The sequence below is a fragment of the Siphateles boraxobius genome, unplaced genomic scaffold (genome assembly GCF_051911475.1).
Source record: "Siphateles boraxobius isolate OS27281-9 unplaced genomic scaffold, OSU_SipBor_1 9, whole genome shotgun sequence".
Taxonomy (NCBI): Eukaryota; Metazoa; Chordata; class Actinopteri; order Cypriniformes; family Leuciscidae; genus Siphateles; species Siphateles boraxobius.
In genome coordinates this window covers 4239837-4257012 of record NW_027509219.1, presented here as the reverse complement: position 1 = coordinate 4257012, position 17176 = coordinate 4239837, and the positions used below count along the sequence as shown (strand labels likewise).

The 17176-nt window shown below is 43.4% G+C and overlaps 2 protein-coding genes across 3 annotated transcripts; both read right to left on the bottom strand.

Moving 5' to 3' along the window:
- Positions 1-424: 424 nt before the first annotated feature.
- Positions 425-3036, bottom strand: nppa (natriuretic peptide A). Its single transcript, XM_077224600.1, has 2 exons — positions 2869-3036; positions 425-1869 (listed from the first exon to the last, which is right to left on the bottom strand). Exons 1-2 carry the CDS (start codon positions 2980-2982, stop codon positions 1573-1575), a joined length of 411 nt encoding a protein of 136 aa, XP_077080715.1. The 5' UTR covers positions 2983-3036; the 3' UTR covers positions 425-1572.
- Positions 3037-5407: 2371 nt separating this feature from the next.
- Positions 5408-6369, bottom strand: nppb (natriuretic peptide B). Of its 2 annotated transcripts, XM_077224337.1 has the most exons (3): positions 6188-6369; positions 5829-6084; positions 5415-5731 (listed from the first exon to the last, which is right to left on the bottom strand). In XM_077224337.1, exons 1-3 carry the CDS (start codon positions 6302-6304, stop codon positions 5715-5717), a joined length of 390 nt encoding a protein of 129 aa, XP_077080452.1. In that variant the 5' UTR covers positions 6305-6369; the 3' UTR covers positions 5415-5714. The 2 variants fall into 2 exon arrangements, with proteins under 2 accessions (XP_077080451.1, XP_077080452.1); XM_077224336.1 differs by having other exon boundaries at positions 5408-6084.
- Between the last annotated feature and the right edge of the window lie 10807 nt (positions 6370-17176).

The window sequence follows — 17176 nt, the reverse complement described above, 5'->3', positions numbered from 1 at the left end:
CTAGACCAGAGAAATCAGGCTCTGACAGTTTGTGAGAAGGCCTATGTGACGCACTCACGGAGGAGATCTGAAGTTTCTAATGAGAGCCGTCCACTGCTGAAATGGAGGCATTATGCATGCAATCAGGAGAGACCCCGTCGAGCTTGTGTAATAGGATTAAAGCTGACATGGCTGTATTTTGTAAGGCTTAGGGCAGGTGTTGATAAGCTCAGGAGTAATAACCACCTGCAGCTGTTCCACTCATTATAGTGTGTCCTGTAATGAGTCTGATAATGGCCATTAGAAGAGATGGTGTGGGTGTTAAATGAGTCACAACGTAGATTCCTTTGAATGAGGGAAAGGGGTTGACGGTGAGCTTCTCTGTTTCAATGTTAGCCGTTGAGTTTGTGTGCTTCACTGTTAAAGGAATACTAGAATTTAAATATTTTTTAAACCACGATTTTATTAGCATTCAATACTACACCTCAAAAACCTTACAACCTGGGATATAAACATCCCGTTCTTGAAACAAAAACAACATGTGTTTTACATTTTATTTCGAAGTACAGTTTAAGCTGTAGAAATGTGTGACACACAAAAAGAATAACAGAAGTGCTACTTAGATAAAGCCAGCAGGGATATTAAAACACCAGCAGGAGTATTCAAACACTGGAAAAAAAATTCTAACCTTCCCAACTCAAAGATTTCTAGTGACTGATCACATCTAAATTTTTCAGTTGGCCCAAGTGAAATTCTGCACATTTAATTTTTATCAATTTGCAGAATTTCACTTGGGCTAATTGAAAAATTTAGATGTGATCAGTCACTAGAAAATTTTGAGTTGGGAGGTTAGATATCTTTTACAGTGAATGTCATAAACATCATAAATGAATGCAGAATGAGTAAAGCATTAATGATTATACCATATACTGTATGTATTTCAACACTCCGATTATCACTCAACTACTTGTACATAATAAATATATCAACCACCAGATAATATAAAGCAGATATTTCATTTCCACATTTTACATTAGTTTTCATGTTTAAATATCTCACACAGTTTCAGTTTAACATACACTTTTCTTTCATTTTTATACTCCTACAAATTAAATTTCCATGTTCACCATAATTACTACCCATGCAGTTTTTATGAGCCCAGAAACATTGGAAAATAACAGAAAAGGTCGGATACATTGGGCAATGTAATGTAATTTTCCGTTTTAATTTTGCACAGCTGTTTTACATGGTTAAAGGAAATGTCTGGAAAATGAACGGATAATGTCCTGGCAGAAAATTACCAGTATCTTTTTTTTCCTACAGATAATTTTCTTACAGTGCACATGAAATAGCCTAATTGTACTTTTTCTTTGTCACGCCACAGAACCATAAAAATGACTTTAGGCAAAGGTAATTGGAAATTGGGGAAAATTCGGGGAAAATAGATTTAAATATACTTTCTAAATGTAAATTTTAATCCAGAAACCTTATTTTATATGAAAAAAGTTCATGGACAACTATCCACATGTAAAATAATTTATATACCATACAAATATATGGTTATTTTAATGTCACTGTATTCAGTCGTCGTAGCTAACCTTTTTTAGAGTTGCACCCGAGGGTGCTGGATGACCCTATGCGATCCAGCCTTCCCCCAAAACAGCCAGAAAGGCTTTTGCTCCGGATGGACATGAGAAGATCTAAAAGGCGATTTCTCTGTGTCTCCAATCCATCTGGGAGGTTGGTGTCCTCCGCTGGAGCTGCTTCGTCCTCTCTGTCTCTGTTCCAGGACGTGGAAGCGGGGCTCTGCTCCAGCATGGTGTTGCTGTCTTCATAATCTAAGACTCTGTCTTCTGTGGCCAGGGCCTCCTCAAACTGCTGCAATAAGCTCTGGTTGAGCAGCACAGAGTAAACTGAGTTGAATATAATAGCATTTCCATTGAAATATGTTCTTCTCTTAAAATCTATATAACTGATTCAGTGACTTTAATATTATTTGCATGCGGATAATATCACTCTTAAAAAAATAAAGGTTCCATTGGGGGTTTTGCAGTGATCCCATATTAACCATTTTGGTTACTTTATTTCAATGGTCCACTTCCGACATTCTACTAATTATAACTACATGTTAACTATCTCTCATTAGAGTATTAGTAGATTGTCTGCTTAATATCTGCTAACACTTTATTTTGATGCTCCCCAACAGACATTCTACTGACTATAAGTAACTCTGAAACTACGTCAACCCATTCACTCGAACCCTAACCACTAACCCTAATATGATGGTCTACTAACAGTGTACTAATACTCTAACGAGAGTTATTTGATGGTCCCTTTAACATTCTGTTTGACTATAAGTAACTTTGCAACTACATGTTTACTAACTCTCATTATAGTGTCAGTAGAGTATTAGTAGACTGGTTGGGTTAGGGTTAGAATAAGTGGACGTGTAGTTACAAAGTTACTTATAGTCAGTAGAATGTCTGTTGGAGGAGCATTACAATTATTAGTTCGCAGATATTAAGCAGACAGTCTACTAATACTCTACTGAGAGTTAGTTAACATGTAGTTGCAACGTTACTTCTAGTTAGTAGAATGTTCAAAAGCGACCATCAAAAAAAGTGTTACTGTTTTTTTTTCTAAGTACATTTTGATAATCTAAAGAGCCTTTCCCCCCCACTTTTAAAGAACCTTTTGTGCAATGGAAAGGTTCTGTGGATTTTAAAGTTTCTTCACGCACCTTTATTTTCAAGAATGTAGTTTCTTGACTGTTTAGCTCACAATAAATCTCAATTAATTCAAGGCCTTTATGAGTAAACAGATCCAAACGATCTGATTTCACAGCAAGTTCTCTTGGTTTTTAAGAAAAGGGGTTCAAAGCAGAAATACCTTCAGCTTGGCCATGTTGCTGGCAGAACTGTGTCTGCTCAATGTATGCGCTTGTACATCCATCTGGTGCCAAAGCAGGACCAGTAGTCCTGTAAGAATGAGTTCTCTGATCATCTCTGGGTTCCTCTGGATCCTGCTTCTTGCCCTCTGAACTGGCCGTCTGCCTGCTTCACTCTTTATAGGGACAGTTGACTGTCATCTTTGTAAACTGTGTGAAGTGCATTCCAACACCTCATCTCTGATAACGTTCCTGGACTAGATTTCCTTTTAAGTGGCTGTTTGGTGCAGTGTGAGGTGCCTTGCTGGAGAACTCCTGATCTGTGTTGGGTCTGGTAACTCGGACACAAACAGTGACTTCAGGCATCATGGGGAATGCATCCGCTACACAAGTGTCTCACATGGTTCTGCATCACCTCAGAACTGATACAAAAGTATACCATAGGGGGTTAAAGCAGATGATGGTCTATATATAGCCCACTGATGTTGACTGGGAAGATGACTTTATGGAAAACAGTAAATAAAAATACACCTTTACTTTTACCCCTGTTGTGCAAGCTAAACTAAACTAAATTATTTTCTCTTAACAGGTTAATAGACACATTTTAATACAGAAGGCAATGTAAAATATAGAGTGATAGTGGCTGACTGGTAAGACGGAGGCAAAATTTATCAAATATTTTACTTAAGGGAAAATTTGGATAAGGTCAATGTACTTTGAGGGCTTGACAACAAAAAAGGTTTACTGTGACAGGCAATACCCTGATATATGTACTTAATATAATATAATATCATATAAATACAAATATAGAACACATTAATAATATGTAAAGTATTTAAAATGTCCATATTTCAAATGTATTAAACAATAGAACAATTCTGAAAAAAGAAAATCAGGAAAAAAAAAGAAAAACATGCAATGTACAAGAAAATATCAACCCGTTTTGGCCAACATAAATTTTAATTTATGATTTGTACATGTGACAACTTGTCCGACTTGTCAATTTTGGTTTGGAGGACAACCGGTTGGTTAAATAAATCTGTTTTTCCATATTTAGTTACATATTTATTTATTTTTTTAATTCTTGTGAAAAAACGTCTTAATGCCTTAAAATAGCTTGAATATTACTCCACACCCTTGCTTCATTCTGCCTTTGTCACCTTTGGCTTTTGGCTTGCTTAGTTGGGGACATTTAATTTAATATTCCACAATATTATTGATTTGCCTGAGAACTCCATCATATGAGAACTGAACTGAGCTGGACGATGACATTGCGTTTTTTCCCAGCGCGGCTATATATATAAATTAACTAAATTAATAACTTTTTTACAACAAAAATGAACCATCACTGAACTTACTTAACCTGGACTGTAATGCTATTTTCTTCAGGAAAAAAAACTTTTTTGCATTTTTTTCCTGTTATCTCTGTAAAGCTGCTTTGAAACAATGTGTATTGTAAGAAGCGCTATATAAATGAAGGTGACTAGACTTGACATGACTTGACTATAGGTGGAGCCATGTATATGCAAATTAGCCCTGCCTCCACTCAATCACTCAAGCTCAGAATACCTAATCCACTGCTCAACTTTATACTGTACTGCTGCACAATGGCAAGTGGAAGAGTGAATTATTCAGGCTTATACAAGTCGATGTATCAGAATAGTAATCCGTTTTATGTATAGCTCTCTACAACATCGAACACATTTCGGCGGTAATTAATATGATTAGCCTTTTGCCCGACTACGTTATTAAACATCTAATAATGTGTTGCTAATGTTACACAAACCATGTTCGCCATCTCAGTCTACCTTCTAAAACAAAGTATCCTTACTAATAACGGGTATATTATTAAGAAAAATACCCCCCTCCTTCACTGCGGTTTTACGGAGAAAATACTCAGCAATGGTGTTGACAGAACTTTGGACATGGTTTGTCTTAAAGCACATTAAAAACACAGCATAGACATAGAAACAACATTAAAATCTTAAAATTTCACCACAGGGGGTCTTTAACAACGTCAACTGCAAGACTCTTTGTTCTCAATTTCGCCGTCAAACCTTGTGACGACATAGGTCTAAATTATAGTAGTCAGGATTATGATATTTAATAATATGAGGTGGTGTAGCTCTCCATGGTGCTAAAACAGGTTGCATTGATAATGATGGCATGAGAGTGGACTCCATGGACAGTTTGATCACTGTATTGCTGTTTTTGTCAGGCTAAGAACATTATCAATCCCTTTAAACTATAGTACTTGTAAAGAACTATATCTTTCAGTGACCTTGAGCTTGGGAAAAGTGCTTTATAAATAAAAATTATTATTATAATTAGGCTATTAAAGAAAGCAGACCAGAGTTCAATATAACCTCATCACATTATGATTTAAATCTTGATTATGTATTGGGAAACTCTTTCTACATATGCATGGGTTCTTAAAGAAAAAAAAATTGAATAAGAATGAAAGATTTCCAAAACCAAGGCATGTGTAAACATTTATTGTATATTAAAGAGGGCTTGTACAACTGATTTGACTGACAATTAAATTAAAGATGCATATAAATATATAACTCCACTATTTAAATAATTTAATTAATAAATATGCATAGTTAAGAACATTTTTGGAGTCTGTTACAGATAATAACACTATACAAATATTTTGTCAGGTAACCTAAAACATGCTTCAAATGGTAACATCTAAATTTAAGTTAACATAATTATTCATTATGACTGAATCCACCTGAATGCACTAGGTTACAAAAAAAAAAAAGTAATTGTAAGGTCAGATCAAGTAAGTAACAACTGCACAGTTTCAATGTTTACAGTATAGAAGCTGCTAATCATTAAGACTTCACTTCTTCTTAAGACCTGAATAAAGAGAAAAATAGAGACAAGTGCAAGTTAGAGAACCATCATACCATTATATTGAGTCAGTATTTTAAGAGGTCGTGAATGAAGTCGTTACCTGAGCGCCGGACAGTGTTACATCCCAGGGACGACATGGAACCGATTCTGTCTAGTCTGTTCCCGAAACACCCAGAGAATCTCTTGGAGTCCTGTCGGACTGTCCTCAAGTCCCGAGCAGACAGATAGCCTCTCATGTCAGTCTTGGGATAAGGTTCAACGATGGTTTCTTCACGTGCCGCTTCTTCTTCCACTTCCGCCAGTATTTGGTCTTTAGAAGACGAAGGAATGGACTCTTCCAGTCTCTGTAGAAGAAACTGAAATCGTGGCTCATTAGTCACTGTTAGTGCGAGCATTATTAAGCAAGTTTTCTCCCTCTCTCTCTCTCTCTCTCTCTCTTATTCCTGATTTTGTTCTTACCTTTAATACATCCATGTCCTCTGTGGTTAAGGCTGAGTTTTGTAGCGGGAATGCGCCCGTGAGCTGAACGCTGAAGAGTAAGATAAGGCAGACTAGAGGAATGTCAAACGATTTCATCTTTCCTGACTTTTTTTGCTGTTCGTCTTCTCTGTGTCGTTGTCTGTATACTCTCAGTTGAGCCTCTTGAAGCTCTTTTATACCTAAAAGTTTGACATGCCAGTAATGTGAAGAATGGCTGCTGCATTCCAACACCTCAGTCTGATAAAGGCTGCTGTCGGAAATGACTCCTTTAAAGCTAATAGATGAGTCCAGTGACGGAAACTCCTAAATGATTACATTGTACTCTCTTCCCTGAAATTATTCACATCAAGTGTCTTGCATTGTAGCCTACTTTAAAGTAAGCTACAGTAAGCTACCAGTTTTTATGATAACACTCTAACTTAATAGGCTAATTAGTCTGTCAGTAACAAACACTGTAGGCCTATGTTAAAGTGAGCAATTTAGGCTGAAAATATATTAATTAAAGTTGCTAATAATAAATTGTGAACATTAACCAACAACAATCTAACAAATCAATTTGAACAAACTCAATCAAAGTTTCCTGATATGCTCACGGTCCACTGAAGCCCAATTTATATTTCTGCGTCTAACTCACTGCGTAGCTACGTCGTAGGATGTGTGTAGCACACGTAGCATACAGTGTACCCTGACGTGCACCTCTCCATAAATCTAACAACGCATCAATTGTACCCGGACCGCGAGCGCTGTGATTGGTCAACTAGAATCCCTCCCTCGGGTTTCACATGCTCCCTCTGCATGTGTAATTGCACGTCAATGCGGACAACAAGAAGTTGAAGTATAAACGAAAACCAGCGCGTAGCCTAGCGGAGAAGCTCCGGCATAGGTCCAACGCAGAAGTATAAATCAGCATTGAGAGTGTGATGGAGCTCGTGCTTTTTCTATCGAACGTTTCTGTCTACGAATCAAATCGAAAGATTTAATATGAAATTGCTAGATAAAAAAATTGTTTTCTCATGAGATCATGAGAACTTTTAATGAACTTTTAAATGGATACTTGACTAATAGAAAGATCTAATTAAGACATTAGCAGGGGATATCAGAGTAGGCTAGGGGAGGAACGCATATAAATAATGTTTATAAAAAAACGCTATTACGGGCAGGGGCGTGGTAGCGGGGGGAAAAGGGGTACCGAGTACCCAGGGCCCGAGGCAGGGGGGGCCCTTAGAAGACGCCGAGCTCAAGTAAAAAGTCCGTCCGCCCCCCCGTTGGAGAAGTCGCCGCGCTCAAATCAAAAGTACGTCTCCGTCTCCCCCCCCCCCCTCCCCCCCCCCCCCCCCCGGTGGAGAAGTCGCCGCGCTCAAATCAAAAGTCCGTCTCCGTCTCTAAGAGAGCAGTTGCTAGCGCGGCAAGTTCAAAGATGGACATTTAAGGGATACGCTAAAGTCATACCACTTATTACACAGAATTTCGCCACATAAATAATTATTTAGATAAGAGATATTGATCAGAGATTAAACCGTTTTAAATTTGTACCTTTTTGTTATCCTATAGCCTAATCCCACCATGTGCAAAGAATAGTCACAAAATGGTAGCAGCTGCGTTTTGTATGAAATAATTGTAAGTATTTACAAATATTTTATTAGCTCACCAAAAGCAAAACTTCCACGAAGAAAAAACTTTCCTAGCAAGCATATAGACCTTATTGTCTATAGCGCTGCTGATTTCAGTAACCCGGATGAGCCTGTTATCTGTTTTCAGCAGTTGTTATCGAGCAATAACATTCCACAGGATGACCAATCAGAATCAAGCATTCCACAGAGCCATGTAATAAAACAAGTTATAAAAGCCATCATTAAGTCAGAAGTAAAATATGTTTGTCAGATTTGTAAAAATGTATAGTAATGATTTAGTCAGGAATTTAATAGGTGTAGGCTTATGTACTGTATAGGCATATAGGGTTTGGACTATAAAAACTGAAACACCTGGTTTAAGACCACAATAATTGATTAGTATGGTGAGTGCGGCCTTTTGTGGCCAAAACAGCATCAATTCGTCTTGGGGACGACTGATACAAATCCTTCACAGTGACCAGAGGGATTCTGAGCCATTCCTCTTCCAGAACAGTGGCAGGGTCCCTGTGTGATGCTGGTGGAGGATAACGTTTTCCTCTTGTTGTGTGTATTGGTTCATTATCATGCTGATACACTGCACCCCATTCAGGGTACAATGTTTGAACAATAGGTGCACATGATCCTCCAGAAAGGATTGGTAGTCTTTGGAAGTGATCCATCCATCAAGCACAGAATACCATGATATTGCAGTCCAATATCACTGATCAACCCCGTGCTTCACTCTGGACTCATCAGAGAACAGTTCATGTTTCACATTGTCCACAGCCCAAAATTTGCACTGCTGGCACCATTGAAACTAACATTTGGCTGAGTGAGTGACCACAGGTTTGTCTATAGCAGCCGACCGTGATTGAGTCCTTATGAACAGTTTTGGTGGAAATAGGAGAGTCAAGGTGTGCATTTAATTCTGCGGTGAGTTGGGCCGCTTTGGATTTATGTTTTTTGGACACAATCCGGGTTAGTACCAGAACATCTCTTTCAGACAGCTTCTTCTTGCATCATGTGGTTGTGGTTCATCCTATGGAGGTATGCCAACATTACCCTGAATACTGTGGCACTCGATACATCACAAAAACTTGCTGTCCTGATCAAAGATGAGCCAGCGAGACATGCACCAAACATCTGTCCTCTTTTGAACTGAAATGTCTTGCATTATGTTGTGTGGATTTAAATATGTTATATATAGCTGTGCTATTGCTCTGCTATATTAACCTTCACACTCAGGCGGTAGATCCTTTTCCTTAGCACCCAAACTCTGAAATAGTCTTCCTAGCCTTGTTAGATAAGCAGACACACTCTGTCAGTTTAAATCTAGACTAAAAACATCTCTTTAACCTGGCAAACACATAGAACATTATCAATTTCCATTATTCAGATCAGTTAAAAAAATGTTAGGTTAGATAATCTAGGTCAGCCGTAACCGGGAACACTTCCCATAACACCCGATACTTGATACGTCGTAAGAAGAATGGCATCTACGCTAATATTAGTCTGTCTGTCTCATCCTTATCCCGAGGATACCGTAGTCAGCGGAATCTGGTCCGTATCCAGATCAAATGGACCCGCACCTAGACACGACCACAACACAGCCCTGAATGTCAGCAGAGACTGTGTCTACTAAACAATCCCCCTGTGAAGGCCTTGTTGGCACAGATCCACAGCAGAGACCAAAAGAACCAGACAGGTCCTTCACACATACCCTATGGTCAGCTTTAGCTCAGCGTGATGAATCATAATGACACCATGTTCGTTCGTGAGCTAGAGGAGAACTGAACTCATTCTGTCACCTGATTGAGTTTAAAGGGGACCTATTTTGCCCCTTTTCACAAGATGTAAAATAAGTCTCTGATGTCCCCAGAGTGTGTATGTGAAGTTTCAGCTCAAAATACCCAACAGATAATGTTTTACAGCATGTTTTAAATTGTCACTTTTTGAGGCTCAGAAAAACGCACCGTTTTAGTGTGTATCCCTTTAAATGCAAATGAGCAGCTGCTGCCGGCCCAGAGGGCGGAGCCTCACGAGCTCGCAGGACGTGTGTCAGGACGTTCTCTTACGAGAGTATCTCTCGTACTGCGTAATATCTTACGCTATGGGGAAAACCTCTTTTCCACGAGATATTGAAGCCAAAAATTATCCTTTAATTTTGATTAATGTAAAACGCTGTGCGGCAGCGTGCAGACATAGGCAAGACGGCTCACGCGCCTATTGGCTGCCCTGCGGCAACAGCAGCAAGCCTATCGAGAGAGGCCCTGCGTGACGTGACATCCAATGGGGGTGCTTCGCGCCCATTTCGTCGCGTCCCGCCAGAATAGGCGTGGCCTTGGCCTATAAATACGCTCGACAGGCTGATACAAACTGATTTTCAACTCTTCAGCGAAGCACTACTGCATCGCTGGATCCGGAGTGAGAAGCCGCGCCGTCTGATAGTAAGCCTTCTGCGGGACGAGCCTTCGAGCCTGAAGTCGCTGGCCTACACCTCGCCGCCTTCAGCCGCCGTACCTGCTACGCTTTCCGGCGTTCATATCCTTTTCACTGCTGAGTGTGTGTTCGCCGCTGCGACTCACACTCTATCTCTGTTTTGTATCTGTTCTAAAAGAGCAAGCGTCTTTTTGAAGACGCTTCGTTCCTGTGGAACTATTGCCATGGTGACTCTGAGGACTTGCCTGGCATTTTCTCTCCGAGTCTGCACTCCCGCCCGCTGTAGTGCCGCGCCGCAAAGCGCCGTATTCAGCGGGTCCTCGAGCCTTCTCCAGCCCGTGAAAGCTCGCCGGTTCGCCCGCCAGCTTCACCAGCTTCAATCGAGTCGCTCACTGACGGACAACGGCCGCCGCGCGCCGCCGCTTCCGCCATTAGTGACGACAAGATAGCTGCATCGGTAGAGGAGGCCAGCTATTGCCATGGTGAGTGAGACTCGCTATTTTAAGCTTTTGTCGTTTCCCCCTGTGGTTCAGTGGCGAAACCTACAGCCATCGCACGGGAGACCCGTGTTCTCTCGCAGCAGATAAAATTTAGTCTCGCCGCGGCCAGACTTGCACTGATACTTTTCGCTCGTTCAGTTCCAAGAAAATGTGACTGTTCCAGTGTATTTTGCAGTAAACAAGCTGTTACCATGGCCCGCTTGCCTGCACACAAATGCTGTTTCCACGGCGACCCAGAAAAATCATATAAGCAATGTATTGTCTGGTATTCCGGCCACAGCCGATGGTGTTTTGAGTGTAATAAGAATGCCCACAGCCCAGTGTTCATTTCTACACACAAACACAGCCCGCCACAGTGCAGGGCTCGCACATATGAAATCGACTCATGTCAATTGTGCATTAAATGTAGTGAATGTGCCCACAACCCAGTGCCCACAAACACTACACACTGCATGTGCCACGTTTTCTGTAAAACGAAACCAACACACATACAGTCAGCTAAGACCCACGGTGTTTAAGTCTCGCCGCGGCCAGACTCCACCGAAACCTCTCGCTCGTTCAGTTCCAAACAATGTGACTGTTCCAGTGTATTTCGCAGTAAACAAGCCGGTACCACAGCCCGCTTGCCTGCACATTAACGCCATTTTTACGGCGACCCAGATAAATCCAATAAAGAGTGTATTTTCTGGTGTCCCGGCCATAGCCGATGGTGTTATGAGTGTTGTAAGAATGCCCACGTCACAGTGCCCATTCCCACACACAGACACAGCCCGCCACAGTTCAGGGCTAGCACAAATAAAATTGACTCATGTCGATTGTGCAAACGTAGTGAATGTGCCCACGACACAGTGCCCACAAACACTACACAGTGCATGTCCCACGGTTTCTGTAAAAACGAAACCAACACATATTCAGTCAGCGCAAGCCAACGGTGTTTTCAGTGCAGTAAATGTGCCCGCTGTCCCGCGCCCACATTCACTCACAGACACGCTGAACCCTACGGGGTTTGTCCCGCTCGTTCTCTCTCCACAATTTGTCATAGAGAAAGCGAGTGCGAACAGGCTGCCCGCCGTGATCGGCGCGCCCCCCGCCTCGCGCACTTTAAACACAGTGTTCATGTCTCAGCACACCGAAGCTCTGCAGCCGCCGCTGTGCCGCGGCCAGAGCCCGGATATCATTCTGCCTCTAGCTATCCACGCGAATGCATGGGCAATGCTTCCCGGAGTATCAGAATGGGTGTTGAACACTATAAAGAGAGGCTATTCGCTACAGTTCGCTCGACGTCCCCGCCGTTGCACGGCGCGTGTCGAAACCACGGTGGACAATGAAGTATCTCATCTACTTCGAACCGAAATAGCGAAACTACTGAGCAAAGGGGCCATAGAACCTTTATCTCAGGCTCAGAGCGAAGGGGGTGTATACAGCAGATATTTTCTGGTACCGAAAAAAGACGGGGGTCTCCGACCCATTCTAGATCTGCGACAATTGAACAAAGCGCTTCTGAAACGCAAGTTCAAAATGCTGACAACCAGCAAAATCCTCGCGCACGTGCGCCAGGGAGACTGGTTCATGTCAATAGATCTGAAAGACGCCTATTTCCAAATACAGATTGCGTCACGTCACAGGCGATTCTTGAGATTCGCCTTCGAGGGCCAGGCATATCAATACACAGTCCTACCGTTCGGCCTGTCTCCAGCACCCCGTATATTCACGAAGTGCATGGACGCGGCTCTCGCACCCCTGAGACTTCAGGGCATGCGAATTTTGAACTACTTGGACGACTGGTTGATTCTAGCTCGATCACGATCAGAGCTCATAGAACACAAGACCGCATTACTCGAGCATCTCGAGAATTTGGGTCTCACAGTCAATTGGGCGAAGAGTTCGCTGTCTCCCAGCCAGAAAATCTCCTTTCTGGGAACAGTGAGGGACTCGCTGTCTATGACAGCACGTCTGTCGCCGGAGCGAGGACTGAACATTCAGCGCGCCGTGAAATCCTTCCGCCGCGGCTCTATAGTCCAGCTCAAACGGTTTCAGAAAATGCTGGGCCTCATGGCCTCAGCATCTTCAGTACTTCAGCTGGGCCTGCTTCGCATGCGCCCACTGCAGTTATGGCTGAAAGCACGAGTTCCGCCCGGGGCTTGGGCCGCTGGTCTGTTTCGCCTCAGGGTCGACAGGAAATGCGTCTCGGCTCTGAAACCTTGAAAAAAGCCGACTGGTACCAGTCAGGCGTGAGTCTGGGGATTCCCTCGAGTGTGATGGTGGTGTCCACGGACGCCTCCACCTCGGGGATGGGGAGCGCTGCTCGAGGGCAGACCGTTCTTTGGCCAGTGGTCAGAACGGGAGAAGCTCCTACACATAAACTGTCTAGAAATGCTGGCAGTAGACAACGCGCTAAGGCGTTTTTGTCCCCAGATAAAAGGCCGCCACGTCTTAGTCCGGTCGGATAACATGTCAGTGGTGGCGTACATAAATCACCAGGGCGGCGTCAGGTCCCGAAGCCTTTACAGGCTGACGAAACGCTTCCCTGGGCTGGGCTCAGCACAACCTGCTTTCACTGAAAGCAGCGCATGTGCCTGGTCACCTGAATCTGGGACCAGACAGACTGTCCAGAAACAATGTCCCAGCAGGGGAATGGTCGCTGCACCCGCAGACGATCCAACTGCTGTGGGAGACATTCGGCAGAGCGCAGGTGGACCTGTTCGCGTCCCAGGAAAACGCTCACTGTCCGAACTTTTTCTCCAAGAGCAGGGACGCGCTGGCCCACGTATGGCCCCGACGCCCCCTCTATGCTTTTCCCCCCGTCTCGCTCCTGCCTCAAGTGCTGCAACGAATCAGGGAAAATGGATGCCCAGTGCTGCTCGTGGCTCCGCTATGGACGAACCAAACCTGGTTCCCAGTCCTGATGCAGCTGGCCAGCACTGCCCCGTGGCCGATACCGGTGAGGAGAGACCTCCTCTCTCAGGCAAAGGGCTCGATTTGGCATCCTCGCCCGGAGTTATGGTCCCTACATGTGTGGGCCATCAACGGGTACCCGCTAACCTCCCGGAGGGAGTGTTAAACACGATCACGCAGGCTAGGGCCCCGTCTACTAGACGGCTCTACTCCTCGAAATGGTCAGTGTTCTCTACCTGGTGTCAAGCTCAGGGCTTTTCACCCGTAGACTGCGGGGTTACGGAAGTGCTCTCCTTCCTTCAGGAGCTGCTGGATAAGGGTAGAACCCCGTCCACGCTCAAAGTATACGTGGCGGCCATAGCGGCGTTTGCAAAACCGACGTCTGGCCAGTCACTGGGGAAGAACGACCTCGTCGTGCAATTCCTCAGGGGAGCTCGGAGGCTGAATCCTTCCAGACCTCCCTCAGTCCCTATGTGGGACCTTTCTACGGTTCTGGAAGCCCTGAAAGGTGCCCCATTCGAGCCAATCCATTTGTCAGACATGAAGCACCTGTCTTTCAAAACGGTATTTCTTGTGGCTCTTGCTTCAATGAAGCGCGTGGGGGACTTGCAAGCGCTTTCAGTAAGCGCGTCCTGTATTGAGTTTGGGCCTAATGACTCAAAAGTCATACTCAAACCAAGGCACGGGTACGTGCCAAAATCCCTCAACACACCGTTCAGGGCCCAGGTTATTTCCCTGTGCGCCCTCCCGGTGAACAATGAGGAAGCGGATGCTAATCTCCTTTGCCCCGTCAGGCCGCTGAGGGCTTATGTGTCCCGCTTGTCTGTCTTCAGGCAGACCGAGCAGCTCTTTGTTTTGTTTGGCGGACGCTCCAAGGGACTGGCCGCATCAAAACAGAGCCTATCCAGATGGATAGTCGATGCCATAGCGCTGGCTTACACTTCTAAGGGCCTGCAGTGTCCTTTGGGTGTCAGAGCGCACTCCACGAGAGGCGTGGCCTCTTCGTGGGCGTGGTCTAGTGGGATTTCCTTGCATGATATCTGTATGGCGGCGGGCTGGGCCTCGCCGTCTACATTTATAACGTTCTATAACCTAGAAGTTCCCGCCTTACAGGCCAAGCTGCTGTCGGTCTAGAATTCAGTACTATCTGTCCCGCTGCGCCGGCGCAGAAGGCTGAGTTTTGATTGAGTATCGCTCACTGATCGATGGAACAGCTCCATGGGTGTTGAATAGCCCGTATTTTTGCCCAGTTCAGGCTGAACGCGTTCACCCTGTCTGCGGGATATACTGTTGACATAACTAGCTCCTATGGGATGCTATTTCGTGGGGAATGATGCTGGTAGCCTCTCTTCTCCGACTCTCTGTGAGTCTACGGTGATTATGCACTATATGAGCCCCGGGCTACTGCCCTTGGGACTTTGGTGTCGGATCCCAGTACGCACGGCGTCTTACATTGTGTTCCCCATAGCGTAAGATATTACGCAGTACGAGAGATACTCTCGTAAGAGAACGTACTCGGTTACTAACGTAACCTCGGTTCTCTCTAGAGAGGGAACGAGTACTGCGTATCTTGCCGTGCATACAACAGCGCTGGTTCGCTTCAGCGTTGAAAACCAGTTTGTATCAGCCTGTCGAGCGTATTTATAGGCCAAGGCCACGCCTATTCTGGCGGGACGCGACGAAATGGGCGCGAAGCACCCCCATTGGATGTCACGTCACGCAGGGCCTCTCTCGATAGGCTTGCTGCTGTTGCCGCAGGGCAGCCAATAGGCGCGCAAGCCGTCTTGCCTATGTCTGCACGCTGCCGCACAGCGTTTTACATTAATCAAAATTAAAGGATAATTTTTGGCTTCAATATCTCGTGGAAAAGAGGTTTTCCGCATAGCGTAAGATATTACGCAGTACTCGTTCCCTCTCTAGAGAGAACCGAGGTTACGTTAGTAACCGAGTACGATCTCTCATCTCACGGAATGATAATATCAAAATATAAACTCTCAGTAGCCGTGTTCATTTCGAGCCGGAGTCGGACAATAATGCCCACACGGAGCCAGATAATATATGCTGTATGGAGATTGAATAGGTATAGTCTAGTTTAATTACGGTTATAACTTGTTTTTCCATCTTTCTTTTATCCACGATTAGTACAAGCCTGTTGTAGCGCACCGCATCCGAATGTTGTAAACATATACTGATGAGTTCAATGAAGTTTATTGTACATCACACCAGTGCCGGTGTTTCGAGGATTTGTGCTGCCTTGTCGAAAAATGCTACCGTAGCGCGAATCGATAGCAGAGTCTGTCGATTTGTGCTGCCTTTGCAAAAAAAATGCTCGATCACTGAAAAAAGAATCGATCACAGAGAATGTTGATTCATTCTCTATTGTTTCCATAATTGTGTAAATCTCACAATATTATGACATCGTTATTTAATTTAAATCAGGGTAAGTGTATGGGGAGCATATTTTGATATTTTAAATTAACTAGCAATTATCACATTTGATATAACAAGTAAAAATGACATTATTATATGAAATACAGTTATAATAAAATTCGATGGTAAGAGTACAGTATACTGTACTGTTTTTATTTTTAAAAAGTAAAAATTATCATCAAATATTCATCTTTGACCTGTCAAAATGTTCTACAAGTCTCCACAGAAAGGATGCATAGATTTATGGGCGTGGTAAGCAGAAGAAAAATGAGTCTGCACATGCGCATAACCAGTAAGTAGCACATTTCGATGGGTAGCATGAATCGTCAGAACACCTGTTGTATGGAGGGGCATTAGGGGGCTATGCCCCCCCAAATGTCTTTTATGCCCCCCCAAATTGAATTATGATATAATTTACTAAATAATATCAGTTTAATTTAATTCACATTTCAGTGAGAAATAATAAAAATATATATCTACAAACTGCTCATTAGCTGAAAATATAATAAAGCCGACCTAAAACCACAGTGTGGCACTGTGAGAAAACCCACCTGCCGCCCCCCCCCCCCCCCCCCCCAATCACTTGCACGTTAATACATGAATGAAATGACTTTCAGTTGGCGCGAGATTCCTGACTGCATTTAAAACAAAGCAAACAGATGAAAACTGATAAACTGTTTTGATAAAGGTAACTACATGATGCTTTTTTAATAGTAGGCTACTGTAAACGCTTATCTTAGAGCAAAGCAGAATAAAGATGTGTAGCTTTTTTTTCTCTCTTCCACCAGTGAGATAGCAGTTAAACTACTATCCTGTCAGTGAGAGACTGTGTGCATGTTCGTTAGCTTTGTTTATAATAAAGCTGTGGTCAGAGTCGATCTTGCATTTTATTTTTGTATAGGCCTATTTAACCCTTATTTAATCAAATTTCTTAAGAGTTGCACGTCTTGCCACAATGTGTAATGGTTTATGTGTTTATTGTATGGGTTACATCACTTCATGGTAATAGCTAACAGAAAAGGCAGTAGCAATAATAAATATAGGATATCTGATATCCGAAAAATAGTCCCCATACCTAGTGCCCACCCATTGAA

Bases quoted from the DNA above. Each gene is read 5' to 3' on its own strand.
- nppb (XM_077224336.1), bottom strand. From the start codon at position 6,304: ATGAAATCGTTTGACATTCCTCTAGTCTGCCTTATCTTACTCTTCAGC. The intron at 6,085-6,187 runs GTAAGAACAAAA...CCACGATTTCAG, and splicing joins AGGACATGGATGTATTAAAG to TTTCTTCTACAGAGACTGGA.
- nppa (XM_077224600.1), bottom strand. From the start codon at position 2,982: ATGATCAGAGAACTCATTCTTACAGGACTACTGGTCCTGCTTTGGCAC. The intron at 1,870-2,868 runs GTATTTCTGCTT...CTGCTCAACCAG, and splicing joins GCAACATGGCCAAGCTGAAG to AGCTTATTGCAGCAGTTTGA.